The sequence below is a fragment of the Cupressus sempervirens genome, chromosome 6, assembly GCF_028749045.1.
Source record: "Cupressus sempervirens isolate cs-2001-9-10 chromosome 6, ASM2874904v1, whole genome shotgun sequence".
In the NCBI taxonomy this organism is placed as follows: domain Eukaryota; kingdom Viridiplantae; phylum Streptophyta; class Pinopsida; order Cupressales; family Cupressaceae; genus Cupressus; species Cupressus sempervirens.
In genome coordinates, this window is record NC_143123.1 from 438150993 (window position 1) to 438170420 (window position 19428).

Here is a 19428-nt window from a genome sequence, read left to right on the forward strand (position 1 = left end):
AGCTATATGTCTTGATCTTTTCCTCTGAGAATATTATTGTAGGAAAAGGGAGATTGATTTCAGACTCAGAGGGAGTTTTGACACCTCTTCAACGGTAACATTGGATAAATAATTATGAAGATTGATATTGAGAAGAAGTCTAAAAGTCCATATGTTTGACTAAATCCTTTTAATGGGCTTGCCCCCTATCTATATCATGAGGAAGTGATGACTTCCACATGATCGTCACTTGTATTTGCAGAAGTTATTGAAAGGTGATGATCTTTCAATAACTTAATCTGTTATGATGGATATCTTACAATGTCTATGTAGATCATGATAAATTATATTTTGCATGTGGATGTTCATATGGTAAGCATTATGAGAATGCTTGTACACGTATCTTATGAACATTTTGAGTACATGGTGAATGTTATGCAAATTGATGTTCAGGAGGCCATTACACAGAGTACTTGATGAATATCAAATGAGTTGACATTCTTGAGGCCATTACTCACAATACTTGGTGAATATCTTGCTATTGAGAAGATAATTATGAAGATTGATATTGAGAAGTCTAATAGTCCATGTGTGTGAATTAATCCTTTTAATGGGCCTGCCCCCTGTATACATCATGAGGAAGTGACGACTTTCACATGATCATCACTTGTATTTGCAGAAGTTATTGAAAGGTGACGATCTTTCAATAACTTAATCTGTTATGATGGATATCTTGTGATGTCCATGCAGATCATGATAGATTATATTTTGCATGTGGATGTTCATATGGTAAGCATTATGAGAATGCCTGTACACATACCTTATGAACATTTTGAGTACATGGTGAATGTTATGCAAATTGATGTTCAGGAGGCCATTGCACAAAGTACTTGATGAATATCAAATGAGTTGACATTTCTTGAGGCCATTACTTACAGTACTCGGTGAATATCTTGCTATTCTACATTCAGGAGGCCATTGCTCAAAGAGTATGCGGTTGTCAAACGAGTTGACATTGAGGAGGTCATTACTCCCAATATCTATATATTACATTGAGGTAATATATGGTCGTATGTTTATCCTCCCTAGCTAAGAGGGAGTGTTAATGTTTGGTAGCTTCAGCCGGTTAAACCTATAAATATACACATACACACACACACACACACATATATATTACATATATAAGTGTGATATATATGTATATGTATATTAATTATATATTTAATATATGAGATACTATATATATTTGTTATTGTATAATTATAATGGATAGACATGTTTGATGAGAAGACATGTCTCTCAATGTGTCATTTACAATACATATAAGAGAAGATTGATGCATTTGAAAAGCATATACCAATACAGGAAATGCAAGTACATTTGCAGCGATCCGAGAAATTCAACAAACATGGACCAACTGCGCTCACATCTAGAAGCGCTGCTTGGCTGACTCAGAATATGGATGGCAATTTTTTGAAGTTTTGGGGTTGTGGACCCAAACATTTGCCACCATCTATCTGAAATAAGGGAAAACAAAAACAATTAGTCTCATTTACAACTTTAGAATTACATAATCAACAATTGAAATGCACAATTTATAAGTCATAAACTTAAGATTCATGAATATATTATTTTTACTTGGCTGTATTGTTGTCCGAGCATCTATGGCCATCCTGCCAGAGAAAGTGGCCCTTCTTTATTATTGAACTTGTCTAGCTCAATGGTTGCAGCTGTGCTATCCCAATCACTACTCTACCTCTAGATCATTGTATATAAGCCGGTGAGAACCTCATAATCCGCCTTGAAGTCTGGACATAAACAAAATGTTGGATTCAGATAGTAAGCTGCTGCATGGATGGGTAGGTGGAGCTGATTCTGCAATCTCCTATCAATGATCTCCCAAATAGGGGCATACTTCTCCTACACTCCTACATACTAGGCTCTAATGGTTTCCTTTGCCCCATCCATGCCCTCATATATGTAGCCCATAGAGGGCTTCTCTCATCAATAGTTCGTAGGAGAGATACAAGGGGCTCAATGAATTGCATATAATGTAAAAAAAACATGTGTCAAAATTTAAATATAAAATAATATAATAAAGTAAAACTAAATCATTAAACAATTAAATAATAAATATTAAATACTAAATAGTAAAATACTAAATGTTAAATTGCAACAAATTTACCTTAAGGATTTCTTTAGCAGGTTTCTGAAAACCATCATCATCAAAGATGCAATTCACCACATCTACCCTTGCAATGGTCGCAACATAGGAAGATGTAATCCACTCCCGCCCAACAAACATGGTCCTTAAATTGTCCCTTGATGTCAACAAGGACTCTAGTGTGATGAGATTTGAGGCAAACCTCGTGATGCTTGGACGAGCTAACTCCTTGCTTCCTGTGTAGTCCCTCATTGTGCTAAGGACAAATGATTGATTGTAGATAAACTTGCATATACTTTTTGCCCTTTCAACACATGATTCGACCCACTCAAGCTTGCCAATTTCCTCCAACATGAGGTTAAGACAATGTGCCACACAAGGAGACCAAAATATGGTGGGGTATCTCTCCATCAAAAGTTTACCGACAATAATTTTAAGTTAATTAGAAATTCAAACATGTTAGAACTTAGGAAACTTAGAATTAGAAAAAGTTAAAAATTCAAATAAAATAATTTTCAAAACTTGAAAAGTTAAAAGTTTATTTGTAGCAACATAACTTACTACATTAGCCGTCACCACCTACACCACATGTTCCTCCACCTCTGCTATGACTTCCTTAATAACCTCACATAAGTATGTTATTTTTGATATGAGTGGAAGCATCAATGGATTTGAGGAACATGGTATATCTTACAAAACAATGAATTATCATGGATCATCAACAAATTAGCAATCAACAAATCAAAATTTGAAATATTCAATCAATGTATGTAGGAAAGTAGAATGATTAATCACCTGCATAGGAAACAAGAAAATTGAGGAGTGTTTTATTCCTCCTATCTATCCAACCATCAGTCATGATGGTGCAACCCTTTTCAATCCACTCCTTTCGGTGGTTCTCAAGCTCAACCTTCATATCCTCTACCATTTCATCCAAGAGGTATCCACTCAACTCAGCCTCAGTTGGGGCTTTAAACCCCAAACCACAAATAGCAACTGCATCTATCATGTTTTGCTAATAAGGACCCCTATCACAAATAGATTATGATTAGAAATTTAGATGAAAAATCATTATGTAAGCTTGTAAAGTGAATCTATGATTAATCAATGAATCATAAAACAAGTAGATATAATTAAAGTTTCACTTTATCCTTAAAGAAAACAAAGAAAAAAGAACCAATCACTTGGTTGCAACAAATGGAATGTTGCAAAAGTACCAAAATTTGCAAATTTCTTTTTTGGCAGCATCATGAATCTCCTTGTTCAAACCCATGCCCTTAAGCGTGAGTTGAGAGCCAAGAGTTGTAACTATCCAATCTGTTCTTCCACACTCTAGGCTACAATAGGTCAGGCTCAATCTTAGTATAAGACTGACTAGCACTAGCACTAGCACTAGCACGAGCACTAGAACTAGGATGAAAAGGAGGCTTGGAAGAACCCTCTCCAACACAACCTATGGATGCGGATGCTGATGCAGATGCAAATGCGGCTACGGGAGCATGAGAGCCAATAGCCCTTAAACCTTCAAGTTGCCTTTTCTTATTCAGTTTATCTTGTTCATATTTTTTTAATGCCACGAAGCAAGTGCATTTTGCCTCAGCAGTTTGTTGAGTGCAAATTGTAATATCATGTCCAGTTATAGCAGCAATGTAGTATTTGAATCTATAAATACCACCAGAATTTATTTCTTTACAAAACATACATTTTGTTTGAAATTTGTTTCTTCCAGGAAAGACGTTGGTATATTTCCAACATTCATCCTTTTCACCCATTGTGGAAATTGGAAGTTAAGGCTGCTGCAATAAGAAAACTCAAGTAAAATCTCAAAGTTTGAAACTAATAAACAAAAGTTACAAAACAACAAACCCTACTATGCAATTTAGTGAAACTAATAAAAAAATTCAAGATTTGCAAATGAAAACTAAAAAAATTTAACAAAAAATGCATAATACACTAATATGCAAAAAAAAAATCAATACTTACCTCTTGCAAGTGAGTTGAGGAGTGTTTCTATTGACTCCTTATTGCATTGGCCACCCCAAATGGACTTGTGATCTCTTTGGTGCTCTTCCTTCTTGCTAGTTGGAAACCTGTGGTTTTTCTGTTCTGTTCTTCTCTCTCACTTTTTCTCTCTTGTACTCATACTTTACAATTAGAAGGCCCTTTAGGGTTAAAACAAAGAGGAAAGGCCAAAAAAAACAAAAAAAACGTGTTTTAATTAAAAAACGAGTTCACTTTTTGCCTTGCCGCGCGACCGATTCAAGGTATTTTTTCCATGAATCACATGAATCGGTGATTCATGGCAAAAAATCACCTAAAACAATTCACAACTCCAAAAAAATCGACATGCCTGAATTGAATCACCAAACCGGCTATTCTGGCAATTCCCAAAATTAAGGTACAAATAGAGGCCAGAAGGCAGCAGGACCACTAAATAGTGTTTGAGAAAAGGGAAAACAATAAAGAAAGAAGTAAACAAAGAGGGACTATGAAACCACCAAACAACTAGTGGTTCATACTTGTTGAAATGTAGCTCAATACTAAAGGATAACTAACAGTGTGTGGAGAAGTCCAAACTCGCTGTCAGAGAGAGGAGGGCCGCTGTCATTGGTGGTACATGTGTGTGTGATCTTTGTGCATTCTCACCGATCTGATGTGAGTAGTAGTGGACGGGCTTCCGCACCGCTTGGTTCCTCTAGGAGAGGTAACCAGAGTGAAGAAGGAAATGATAAGTTGATGAAGGCATGCAAATCAAGAGGGGGAAGATTCCCGAATGCTAAGACCTCGAAGATGGAAGGCCTCTTGGAGATGGAGTGCAAGGGATCGTTGATCATCATACTTGAAGGAGGATAGGGGCCTGCACTCTCCAAAGAAGCAATGGAACCTCCCTTGAATCTCATAGTAGATCAGACATTAGAATAGGAAATGGATCTTTGTCTCAGCCACACCCATGTCACAACACAAACAAAATTGTTCATCTCTGCTGGTGTGGTGATTTGTTTGGATATGGAGCTGGTGAGAGCCAACTTAGCTTATTTGGATACGTAAGGTATGAAGGCACTGTCGGGAAGAGTCGTAAGGTTGAAGAATAATACTATCCTTAATGTCAATATAGTGCTCTGCATAGAAGGCCATATGCAGGTAGAGGCTCCCCAGTGGGTCGACCCAAGTCACATGAATAAACCTCCTGTAGGTGTCCATCCCGGTAATCTCATTCAACTCTGATTGAGAGGGGAGGAGATGAGCGAGAGCATCCAAGGAATATTGAAAGGGAGGAAGGCGATCAATATTGGTACCTACCGCATAGAGGAGACTGTAGGCTTGAGCATACCAACATCGAGTGCTTCTAGTAGAGTTTGAAGTTGCAATTGAAGCTGAGGAATAGTAGGCTAGGTAGGAATAATGGTATTTTCCATCAACAAAATCTACAAAGCCCCTGAGTCTGTAAAGTAACCAAACCAAATCAAAGATTGTGCTAAGTCTGAAGGGATGAGCACCGAATCGACCAAGATAATGTAGGTAGGAGTAGTCGACTGACAACAAATGAGGCATCAAAAGAAGAGTTTGCACTCTTACCACCGAAGTCCAGTCAATGGCTAACAGTGAATAGAAAACAAAGAACTAGAGCAAGAAGAAATTGCCAAACCAAGTAACCCAACTAGTTGTTCCAAGCAATGAAGAGAGTCCAAAACTGATGGATAAGCTTTAGGCCAAGAGATCCCATGCTGTCTTTGAGGGCCCCTGGAAATGCTAGAAGAAGGGTGCTGCTGTGTGTAGGATCTGTGAGGTCTCACATCCCTAGGGGATGCAAAATGAGGATCCAGTGCTTGCTTGGCACCCTGTGTGGGGGGAACCACAATAAAGAGTGAGGTGATGAGCTGGTTGGAGTGGGATCTTCGGGGAAAATCCCCTGCAGAGTGAGGTCCTAGAGCCTTTACGCCTCTTGAAGATAAAGCGGAAGGCAGTTATGGTTTATATATTTGAAGAAGTTTGAGAGAGACTAAGTCTCCCTGAATAAGCAGTAGAATCTCCCTCTGATCTCGTAGTACATGGGGTTATGATAAATAAAGTGAGTCTCTGTCTTAGCCTCCCCTAGGCCACAAAGTTGGTAGATCCTATCCTCTTTGGCCAAATGGCGATTGTTCTAGACGTGGAGCCTATGTGAGCCCACTTTGAATGAGCCAAGAGAAATACAAAGTGCATGAGACCAGCCATGAGAGAGGTACTAGGGATGCACAATGATCCCCTCTTGTAACTCGAGAAAGTGCTCTGCATAGAATGACATTCTCAGGCTCAACCCCTCGAGAGGACTAGCCTAAGTAGTAAGAATTTATTGTCTGTAAACGTCTATCCTGATATGCATGTTCAGCTCTTGTCATTATGGAAAAAGATGAGAAGGGGCGTCCAAGGAATATTGGAAAGGGGGAAGGCTATCGATTTCGATCCCGATTAAACTAAGAAGAGTTTAGGCTTAAGCAAACCAACAACGAGCTTGGTTGGTGGAATTCGAGCATTCAATAGCCTCTAAGAAACAATAGGCTTGGTGTGAATATTTGCGACGTCCCTCAAGGGAGTTCGTGAAGTATACTATAGACGATGTAAAAATCAAACCAAATCTAAGATAGTACCAAGCTTGAAAGGATGGGCCTCAAGCTCAGCGAGGACTATACTTTGCGGAGTAAACCGTCTACATCTAATAATGTGCCAAAGGAAAACAGTCTAGACCCGCTCTCTTGAAGCCCACTCCGACTCTAGTAAGGACAACCCCCAAACAACATAACCATAGAGTACGATTGGTCTAATCAAAGTGTTCAAAAGAGTCAGCTTGGACGTGGCATCTTGAAAGTGATATCTAAAGCATTGTCTCTCAACAAGGACTAAAGAACCATAACCCTTGTTGAATGAGGATGAATTGCCAGTCTTAGGATGAAGCGAGGGCCAAAAACATTGACCCTCAAATAATTGTACAAAGAAGTAATCTCAATCTCCTTTATTTGGTAAAAGAAGTGGAGGTGAGAGGTCTTGAGGCAATTGAAGACCATCACATTGGTCTTACCTAGGTTCACCGTTGGTTGTCGTAAATTGCAAAAAGAAGCGAGGTCATCCAAGATTCTTTGTAAGCCTTTTGGAGAGGTTGCTCAGAGGGCCACATCATGTGCAAAGAGCAAGATAGAAATCAAGATGGTGTAAGAAACAACCATCCCTTGGGAGGGAATACACCTGAAGAAACTCCCACTCATCAATATAGAGTTCGAATAAAGTGAGAGATAGGGGGCAACCTTGTTTCACCCCAATGGTGCTACAAATGAAGTCTAACAACCTTGAGGGGTCTTGATGTGACTAACCACTGCCTTGTAGAGCCTCGTGATGACAATCAAGAGAGCCACTCAAGATGCCAATGTCACACAATCTCTAGAAGAGGGCTGTCCTAAGGACTGAATCATGCTGAAATCCAAAAAACAATAGTAAGCCTTCAAGGATTGATGACACACTTCCGCACTAATAGCCCTGAGAGTCAAGATGCGATCCATGTTTGAAAATCCGGTTGGAAACCCGCTTGCCCCTGGCCCGAATATGTCTTTGATCAAGTTCCCAAGAAATAGTATTGTATAAAACTATGGCATACAATGTAGAGAAAGTGCAGCCCACCATGATGGTCTTGTAATAGTTGGGATCGAAAGCTGGCCCAACCTTATGAATCAGATGGATGATATGATGTGACCAAGAGGAGGGCACCCAATGCAAACCCTTATGTTGAGGAAATCTATGAGGAACAAGCCCAAAATCGAAATGTTGTTCTTGAAGAATTCCCCTTGTAGCCCTTCCTCATTCGTTGCCTTGTTACTGTTCAAGGACCTAACTGCCTTGCTAATGTTGGTGAAGGTGAAAATGTGGCAGTGGGTGGAAGGGGTGACATGAAGTAACGTTGGCTAATGATATCATAGAGGATGGAGTTGTAGGAGACCAACAAGCTATGGTCCGAGGGGGGTGGGGTGGGGTGAGGAATTGTGAGGAAACAAAGTGCCCCATAAAGCCTTGGGGGACTGAAGGAGTGAAGTTCAAAGAGACCAATTGTGGTGTGAGACAAAAGTGCGTTTCTTGTAGTCGAGGAAGTAGCGGTAAGAGTGCTTTATTTTCTCAAAGAAAGTCAATTGAAGGGTGGGAGCTGAGCATGGCATGCAATGAAAGGATTTGCAGTCGTCATCCTACCACTGGTTCATGGAGCAAGAGTTTGTACAAGTAGAGGAGGGAGTCCAGTGGGTGGTGTGATGAGAGAAAGAAAGGAGGGCAACCTCCCAAATGGAAGTGGCAACTTGATTGAACTAGGTAGAGGCGCTCTCGAGGGGGTAGATGTTGACTTGGTGGTCAACACATCCTTGGAGATTCCTAACATGGCTTAATTGCCTCTTGTGGGTCGGGTTAAATCTGACATTGATAGTTTGAACTTTTGGTGCAATGACAAATAACTCCAATAATTGGCATCAAAGCCTTGGGTCACAGGTTCAAGTCTCCCTTTAGTGGGTGTTAAAGGCTCAGTTGGTGTTGAGGGGGAGATTGTTGACTTGGTGGTGAACACCTCCTTGGAGATTCCTAACATGACTTAACTGCCTCCTATGGGTCAGGTTAAATCCGACATTTGTATAGGGCATTGATAGTTCAAGCTTTTGGTGCAATAACAAACAGGAGAAGGAATTTGGAGGAAGGAGTTGCTTGAGGTGTGTGGTGAAGAGATCCTGGTGCCCATTATCAAAGTGATGCAGAAGCATCTTGCATGGGAAAATTATTGGAAAAAAAAAAATTGAAAAAAAAATTGGAAAAAAATAAAAAATAAAAATAAAAATCTGGAGGAGAGAGAAAGTGACGAAAATTAGAGGAGAAATAATTAAAAAAATAAAAAGGGGAAAAAAGGAGAAAAGAAAGGAAAAGGGGATTTCTATTTTCGAGGTGCATAGGTGGCGTAATAGAAAAGTTAAAAATAAAATTAAAAAATGGTTGTCATTTATCGAGGTGTGTTGGTGGAATTTTAGAAAGTTATGGATATTGTAGAAAGTTGTGGATGTTGTAGAAGGTTATGGAAGTTGTAGAAGGTTGTGGATATTGTGTAGGTGGAATTCTAGAAGGTTGTGGATAAGTCATGCATTGGATGGTAAGTGCCTATTTAAGCAAGGCATATGGGCATTTTTAAATGAAGCTCGAGAAGGAAAGCTCGAGGAGTAGAAGCTCAAGGAGAAGCTTGAGAAGTGGAAGCTTGAGAAGGAGGAGCTTGGAAAGGTGAAAGCTTTGGAAGGAAAGCTTGGAAAGGTAAAAGTTGTGGAAGGTGAAGCTTGGAAAGCTTGGAAGGCTTCAAGATGTGAAAGAGGAGGAGGAAGTGAAGAGTGAGTTTTCCTGACTCTGTGGACAGAGTGCCGAATGTGAGGCAGTTTACAGCAGGATTGTGATGGAGTTGTGAGTGTGTAGAGAGAGCGTCGAATGCGAGGCAGTTTACACTTGGATCTTGGATAAAGTAGGAGAAGAGCTAGTGGATGTAGTTTAAAAACAAGGAGGTTACTTGGGAAGCATTTTATCTTGTTGTCTTCATATTGTTGCATTCTTGGTTGTGAGTTGGTAAGGGTGGAGCAACCCTTCGTCAGTGGTATCAGAGCGTACCTTCATCAATGGTATCAGAGCGGCCCTTCATCAGTGGTATCAAAGCGTACCGTCATTAGTGGTATTAGAGCAGGAGTTCTTGAGTGTACAAGCAGATCGCCGAAGTGTGAGGCAGTTTGTACCAGGACCTTGGTTGGGCAAAGTTTATCAGAGCTGGTGGATTGCAAATCCGTTGTCCTAGACTTGTGATGTGGTTCTTGATTGTTTGTGCGAGGTGGCAGGTTGCGATCTGACTTGCAAACAAGTCGAGGTTGTCACAAGGAGCGTGGGAAGGATTTGTTGTAGAGGGTTTACGAAGATCTTGGGAGATGGCTCCAAGAGGATTGGACCCTAGGATGATTGCGAAAATCCATGATATAGTGGAGAGGAATTTTTCTAAGATGATTTCTCGGTTAGATGCTAGATTGGCTAATCAAGCTAAGAAGGTCAAGGTGAAAGAGTTTGGTTTTGCTGATCAGTTTGTGGAGCCTGATGCAGAACCTGCAGAGCAACTAGAGGTTGTTGCTGAAGATATTCATAACCTTGTTGATGTTGGGACAGAGGTTGGTTTTCATGATCAATTGGTTGAGTCTGACATGGAGACTGCAGAGCATTTGGTTGTGGATGATCTAGTTGACGTTGGTGGTGACTTGTATGTTGCAGAGCACTTGGCCGTGGATGATCCGGTTTTTGCTGGAGGTGAGTTATGTGTTGCAGACCATCTTGTTGTGAGCAATGATATTGCTAGTTTGGCATGTATTGATGGAGATCTACATGTTGGTGCTGATATGGAGTTTGTTGTTGTTGATGCGGGGTTTGTTGCTACTGGTGTGAATTCACTAGTTGCTGATGTGAATGAGGGTTTGTTGATGAAGAATTATGTTCAGTTTGTTCTTGGGAGTGAGCATGTTGATTGGATGGTTGAGATGCTAGTGTTTGACATATGGATGCAGATGTGGAAGATTTGCACGTTGGTTTTCTTGTCCCCGTTGAGGTGGAAACTTTTGGTGAAGATGAAGATGGTTGTAGACCTTTCTTTTTGGTGTCAAAGTGTGGGACACTTTTTTATCTACAAGGGCAGTTTGATGCAGGAGCATCTTGCATGGGAAAATTATTGAAAAAAAAAAAAATTGAAAAAAAAAAAATTGGAAAAAAATAAAAATAAAAATAAAAATCTGGAGGAGAGAGAAAGTGACGAAAATTAGAGGAGAAATAATTAAAAAAATAAAAAGGGGAAAAAAGGAGAAAAGAAAGGAAAAGGGGATTTCTATTTTCGAGGTGCATAGGTGGTGTAATAGAAAAGTTAAAAATAAAATTAAAAATGGTTGTCATTTATCGAGGTGTGTTGGTGGAATTTTAGAAAGTTATGGATATTGTAGAAAGCTGTGGATGTTGTAGAAGGTTATGGAAGTTGTAGAAGGTTGTGGATATTGTATAGGTGGAATTCTAGAAGGTTGTGGATAAGTCATGCATTGGATGGTAAGTGCCTATTTAAGCAAGGCATATGAGCATTTCTAAATCAAGCTCGAGAAGGAAAGCTCGAGGAGTAGAAGCTCAAGGAGAAGCTTGAGAAGTGGAAGCTTGAGAAGGAGGAGCTTGGAAAGGTGAAAGCTTTGGAAGGAAAGCTTGGAAAGGTAAAAGTTGTGGAAGGTGAAGCTTGGAAAGCTTGGAAGGCTTCAAGGTGTGAAAGAGAAGGAGGAAGTGAAGAGTGAGTTTTCCTGACTCTGTGGACAGAGTGCCGAATGTGAGGCAGTTTACAGCAGGATTGTGATGGAGTTGTGAATGTGTAGAGAGAGCGCCGAATGCGAGGCAGTTTACACTTGGATCTTGGATAAAGTAGGAGAAGAGCTAGTGGATGCAGTTTAAAAACAAGGAGGTTACTTGGGAAGCATTTTATCTCGTTGTCTTCATATTGTTGCATTCTTGGTTGTGAGTTGGTAAGGGTGGTGTTGCCCTTCGTTAGTGGTATTAGAGCAGTACTTCATCAAGTGGTATCAAAGCGTATCTTTGTCACAAAGCTAAGGGAGATGTGAGAATAAGGAGGCATAGTAAAGGAGGGGTAGTAGGAGTAGGCAGGGGCAGAGGAAGGTTGCAGGGGAAGGCCTAATCGATGAGGCTGAGGGCAAGGTCAGCGAGGGGAAGGTGGGTAGGGAGGAACCAACGAGGACATAGTCAACCACGTTCGAACCCCCATAGCGAGGCCAACAAGTGAATGTATTAGAGCTAGGGCGGCTAGGAAGGCCGTTTAGGATTACCAAATCTGAGGATTCACACATTTGGAGAAAATGACGATCGTACCTTATAAGGGGGCCCAAAACATCATCCAAGGACCTTTGAAAAGCATGGGGGACCAGATTCGACATAGAGGTACTTATTGGATGGACACTCGGGCATGGAGGGAGTCTGCAAGTCTCTAGTTTGTGCAATGAAATCCCCAACAATAAGAATATCCCCCAAAGAAAGAACACAATGTTGTCAAACAATCTCGTAAATGGGTTCCCCTTTAACCCATTGTGTATAGCATGTAGGGGGGAGGCTGATAGAAAGTAACAAACATTGAGGAAAAGATCCTTGAGGCGAGAAGCCACCTGACAAAGACATATCCACATAAATATGGCGAAATTCTCTGAATGAACTACAAAAGTTGCCATTTGAAGTCAACTGTTGACAAGGCAAGCAACCTCGCTAGAGCCCCTGGCACCCCTAGAGCTTCAAATGTCGTCACTGTAAACCGAACACAAGTGAAATCCAGTAATGATAGGAAGGGGTCGACTAGGGCTCTCATGGGTCTTAGTGACAAGAAGATTCGTCGAGTTGACCACATCCTTGAAGCATATGCAACATAGACCAAAAGGTTCCATTGTATACTCTCATAGGGCACTTGACACCAGTATACTCTCTGGTTTTACTCGGCCTCTCCCTACATAACACCATCAATCAACTCCCAAGAGTATAGTGAGTGATTAAGATAATTTAACTAAACATCCTAATCCCTTTTACATTACAAGTTATAAGCATTTTTATAAACTTAATAAATATAAATCCCTTTATATAGTATATTAGATTCTACATGTAAACATTTATTTAGGTATGCATCTACATTGACATCATGTACATATTCCCAAGATATGGACCATTCATAGGAAGGTCTGTATCCTTAATCCCACAATAAACTTATATTTACTTATCCTATTCCTATTTATATATAAATAGGGTTTAGATTAATTATATTTAATCTACCCATCTTTCAACTATACTTGCCTCATCAACAAATATATAATAATATCTCACATATATATTTCATAAATAATATATATTTTTAAAACTTAACAATACTTTTGCAAAATTAATTATATTATATATAACAAAGGTTACTTTTATAGTTGGCCATTTCTTTTATTATAAAATTGTACAAGTTATTTCATATTCCAAGTTTATATATTTTCCTTACTAATTCTAAAAGGGAAATGAATTTCATATGTTAATGGAATTAATTCCTTACTCCTTCATCCCAAGTATTATACATTTTCCTTATTATTGGATCTTTCTATTGTTTCAAACTTCCTTTCATTATCTTCCCACATATATGGGATCTTAGACCTATTAAAATATTTCTTATACCTTTTTCCTATCCTATGCGATGGTTTCACGTCTTTGCCTCTATTAACATTTATATGTTCCTGTGTCCTTTGGGAAAAAATGGGTCGTGACCCATTAGATAATTTACTTTAATTTAAAGTTCAGATTATTTTACCAATAACTATAATTTAAATATTACTTTATTTGTTAGTAAATACTATTGATAGTTACTTCTATTATTATTATTATTTCATATTTTTAAAATTATTTTATTAATATAATTAATTATGCCTATTTCTTAATTAGTTATAAAACTATTTCTTATATATTATCGAATTATTGTTTCTCATATAAATAGTTTATTTGTCTAATTGATTATGTCTCATAAATAAATTCTTTTGAGCTACTTATCATAATAATATGTTTGTATGTACACAAATTATATGGTATCTATAAAATAAGTATACGTGTATTGAAACTTTCTATAACATCAATTATGGGTTCGTTACATTCCTCAACAACATGCTCTGTTACCTGGTTCTAGCTTCGAAGGATAAGTGTTGGAACCTCTGGTACTAGCTTCAAAGGATAAGTGCTGGTACCTCTGGATATCTTTGAGTTGTATTGAATTAAGAGTATTATGTCTTTGTATTTCTCATCTTCGTTCCCTATTGATCTCAATGACTAATGTATACGGATGTTATTTCTTGTGTATTGTCGTAACCTGCACTTACTCTTTTCTTAGTAAGGGTGATTATTTTATTACTTTCTATAATTCTTGTTTATAGGGGTGTTGTCTCAGTCATTATGAGAACTTGGAGTTACTAGTACTGTTGCCATCTCTATTCAAAACAATAATAGCCTCCAATGTTGCTGATTGGAGGACTTGCTTATTACTGTTTGACCAGCTAGGACTCCTTTCGAAATCTGCAACATGCTTTGTTACTCTATCTTTGCCAGGTTTGCTAGTTTATTTGGTTCGATAGTTTTGGGCTCTGACTACATTCTTCTTTTGACGTGACTGGTGCGGTGTCGATGTGTGATGATCCCTTTTTCCCGGATCAAGACTGGATGCTATAACCTTAGTTATTTGCTATTACTGCTTTGATTTCATAGATTGGAATGAAATATTTTGAAGTTTTCCTCTCTTCCTGATATGGATGGCTCGATACTCAGCTATCTATATAAATTCCTTTGTGCTTATTTTGCAAAGACGTTCAGTCTGCTATCTCCCAATACATCTGCGGAGGTTGTGATGGTTCAAATACAATCGGGTATTACTTGATCTTCCCGAGGAGAGTGTGCTCGATCCTCTGTGATGGTATCTCGACTTGGCCTTGGAACCAGTTTGAAGACCTAGGTTGCACTCCTTTTAACGACAATGGTGAATCCTTCCTTAACAAATTCTGCTTGTTCTGAATCTCCTGTTGTGATGTCGGGTGTTGGTGGCAACAACTCTCCTTTTTTGTCATTACCTTGTATTCGATCCAATATGCCCCTCCTTCAAAACTAAGTTCCCTGTTTGCTTATTGTATCTGCCTTATCCATTCTCAAGAGACACGTCTCTTATCGGTCTATGCCACTTTATAATACACACTATAGTATTAATGTTTATTTTTGTATAATTATAATCGTTGATAATTTATTTTGTTGCTTTTGATAGGAGACATTTGATTTATATAATTGGCATTGTATTTATTATTTATTAATCAATTTATATTATTAATTAATACTATTGATTATATATATATATATATATATATATATATATATATATATATATATATATATATATGAATTTGTACTATAATTGTTTGTTTATTATTAAATTAATAATAGGATATTATACTATATTAATATATTTTGCTATTATATATTAAAATAATGTGTGATATATTATTTTCAATTAGTGTTTTATTTGTTTATTTTATTTCTAATATATTATAAATCATAATGTTATTATATTATCATCTAGTAATAATATTCGTATAACTTTGTATTGTATTATTTATTTATTTCTCTATTTTTGTATTATTATTTAAATAATAGAATTCTTAATTAGTTATTCTTATATTTTAAATCTAATTTTTATTAAAATATATCTCGAAAATGGGGACATTACATTTGTTACATTCTTCTACAACATGCTTTCTTACCATGTTATGGTAAATCGATGTTGTTATAGTTGTATTAAACAAAGGAGATGAAAACTTATGTAGATTTACAAAGACGATGTTTTGAAAAGAAACAATCGTGAACTAAAGATGGAAATAGAAACTACCTAATAAACTAAAGAGTAATTAAGATGACCATTAAAGAAAGATTTTAATATTCTAATAGTTTGGACTTAAAATATAAAATCATGTTATATCAATAAAAGGACCATTCCTGAGAACTATTAAAGAGGTTGACTTAAATAAAAGATCTTCATAAGCAATAGAGACGACATTAAGAAAATTTATACATTTTTGGAGAAGCTTGCTTTATCATTCTGAATAGGACAAATGGTATTGGCTTTTTAATTACGGTGTGATCTATAGGAGTGCCCCTGCAAATGTTAAATGTAGAATGTGTTATGCTGATGATACCAAAGAAAATATCCTCAGATGCGTATGCATGCCTCACCAAAATGTTTTGTATTTTTTGTTTATTGATTGTAGCTTGCAAGAGACCAACTCTAACGATGGCAAATCTGGAAATCTTTTGTCAGTTGATATTGTTTCCATACACTAATAAATGTTTGTAGGAAGCTCGTATGTGCAGGTTTTACCAGATTATTTTCTATATTCATATAAATTGATGCAGAAATATAGAATGTAACTCAAACCCTTCTATAAACAAAATGCAACATTAATTATACAAATGGAGTTAAAGTTTTATCATGTAATTCTTATTGCTCTAATGCTTGGTTTTATTTCAGGATAGAATCATTGCTCGTCTTCAACAACCTTATTCGATCGATTGCCTTCCTGTCGAGGCAGAGTATCAGGTATTGTGTCTGTACGTTTTAAGGATCACATATGAAATGCCTTTCAGCTTAATTCTTTACTGGTTAAGTTAATGTACAGATTCATAGGGTGGTGCTTATCGTTTTTTAATACTGAAGAGGAAAATGAGAAAAGCATTGCAACATTTGTACTTTTGCTATCAATATGTCTACCTGCATCATTGAATGTGAACACACAGTTTTTTTGATCTCATGTGAGCATCTGTTGTATTATTGTTGATGCCAGCTATTATAGAATGTAGGCATATACATAATATTCTCTACTTTGGCTCTGTAATCTAATGGGTCATTCACATGAAACTTTATGATTGAGTTAATTAAATTTTTGTTCTCGCTCCTCCTTTTTGAATTCTATCAAGCTCTAGACCCCAGGGGTAAAATACTTGAAACTTGAAAGGAATTAAGGTGATCAAATTAATAATTTACAAAGTCATTATTCATTTGTACAGAGAATTCAATCAGAAAAGAACGATCTTAAATTTTTTTGTTCAATGATATTTTTAGAACATACCATACACCCGTTGTGTCCTTTACAGCTACGTTGGATTATAATTTATAAGGCTCCATCCCATTCTATCTATTCCAGTCCTCTTACAGGTTGTAAAAAGTTCCATCATGAGTAGATTATAGATATTTTCTCTCATCAGAATTCTGTCTGATGTTCAATTTTTAAATTATGAATATTGACCTTTAGTAATAAGTAATAGCTCTGTAACAGCAATTATCAAACAGCGATGAATATGAATAACAACAATATAGAGGGAGTGAATGACATTACACTCAAAAAAGATTTTTACATAAAAAGTGTAAGGTTATCATCAATGGCATTGTTTTTACTGTGAACAACCATGACCAGCTTCTTCTCTAATTGTAGTGTAAAATATTTATCATTTAATACACTTAAAGAAAAATTGAGTTAAAAATCCATGTATAGAATCTGTAGCTGGACTGTACAGCTGCAAATTTGAAAAAGAAACTATAAACAGTAGGCCACAGGGCAAATAATCTCTTAGCGAATATATCAAAGGGAATAAACCCTCCTATGCCCCCATCTGGACCCATGTTGTAGTAGAGAGCCACCCATTTTTGCTAAGTTGCCGGTTCGAGATTGGTTCCAAGTTCGAAGTTCGAGATCCGGTTCGCAAGTTTGTCAAAATTTTGGAAAGGGGTTTGGGTTCGTTAGTGCAAAAGCATGTAAAAATTATATATATACATATTTATGAAGCATGAGTTAAAATTAGAATGTAGTATAGTAGCATAAACACATTTAAACAATAAAAACACCATAAACTTGTAATCATAGTGATCGTACCATCATATAGTTCAACTAACAAGGTCATCAAAGATTCAAAACATTAAAAATAAATCACAGCATCAAGTTCAAGTATCATTGTTCAACTAATGGAATAAAAATCTGTTAATATTCTAAGTTCTTTAATCTTCATCTTCTTCATACTCATCTTCTTCATCTTCATCTTCTTTTTCATCTTCTACTTCTCTGGCATTAGTTTAGCTAAGCCCAATGGGATCAGCAGCAGCAACAGTGGTATTGGTATCAAAGTCGTCAAAATCATCTAGTGTAAGCCGAGCAGTGGAAGCATCCAACTCCGCAACCTCTGCACCTACATCCCACTTCTTTGTCTTCTCTTCTTTGTATTCTTTACTCTTGTGCAAAAGAAGGTGGAAGTTGTAATGCACAAATACCAAGTTCTTTGCTTTTTTTGATTGCAACCTATTGCGCTTCACTGAGTGGATGAAATAATAGGTGCTCCAATTTCTTTTTGATGTAGAAGAACTGGCAACCTATGAAGACTAACACACGGTAAACAATTAAAAAAGAATTAATTCAATCTTATAAAATTTTTAAAATTACTTCGTAGTCATGATTATTTTGAAGATAAAGAGAGCCAATTTTTTTAAAAATAAAACTTACTTGTGATATTACTTTGACTGCAAGGGGCTGCAATGTTTGGAATCTTTGGCCATGGAGGTACCACCAACTACGAGCATTCTTCTTGAACCAATGATGAAGAGCATTGTTACTTAGACCTCTAGCACTCACAAACTCTATGAACTCATCCGTTATTACATCTCTCATATCATCATCAAGAAAGAGTCTTCTAAATGCTGCCTTATGCCTATTAGACACTTCTATATCTCTATAGGGTGGCAACCTTCTTGGTAAATCACTATATTGAGGGGTATAGTATTTGGGCGCCAAGGTATATGCAATCAAATGTAGTGGAGTGGTCATTTTGTTCCATCTTTCAACAATAATTGCTTGCAATTTTTTGAAGGTCTCTTGCAGATCTTGCAAAATGTCATTTATAATTTGCTTGATCTTCTCAAGCATTGAGTTTGTGCCATCATAGATCTCTCCAGGGCAAGGCCTATGGGCTTGGTGAACTCAAGGAGATATTCTACACGTTTCCACCATGAGTTAGTCAATACCCTTTGCTTTGTTTCATTCGCCCTATTAGTGTTACTTTGTTTCCAAACACCCCAATTGTGGCTGATTACCATAGCTTGAAGTGCCTCTTTCACTTACATAAGTCGTCTCAAGACGATTATATTTGACGTAAAATGGGTCTCACAACCCATGTCGTAAATTAGAGCAAAAAACAACTATTAGATACATATTTTATAAAAGCATATACATTGCACAAGCAAAATATGAAAAACCAGAAATTGCCAAATATTAAAAATTAAATTACTAACTTGAGTTCAAGTTCATTTACCTTCAATAGCTCCAATTTTGAGTAGGTTTTGAAAAAGGATTGAGTCGTGGTGGTTTTTGAGAAACATTTGGATGTCCTTAGCCTCTTCATACACTATTTTGATTCACTTAATTTGGTTCCCAATCTTTTGTAGCACAAGATTGAGGACTACACAAGGTGTTCGAAAGATATGCTGATATCTCTCTTCAACCAACAAACTAGCAACTCTACAATTCTTTGCATTATTCGTTATGACTTGGACAACGTTTCTAGCACCCACTTGTTCAATGGCCTTGATTAGGATATTAGCAATAAATGGCCCATCTTTTACTTGGCCCTCACAATCCACTGCTTCT

The 19428-nt window shown here is 37.3% G+C and overlaps 1 protein-coding gene across 1 annotated transcript in view; it reads left to right on the forward strand.

The window, feature by feature from the left end:
• The window catches only part of AUG2 (HAUS augmin-like complex subunit), a 156098-nt gene that overhangs the window by 27012 nt on the left and 109658 nt on the right, over positions 1 to 19428 (forward strand). Inside the window, exon 4 of the mRNA XM_089788468.1 lies at positions 16269 to 16337. Coding sequence (XP_089644594.1) covers positions 16269 to 16337 — 69 coding nt within the window. The remainder of the gene's footprint in view (positions 1 to 16268; positions 16338 to 19428) is intronic.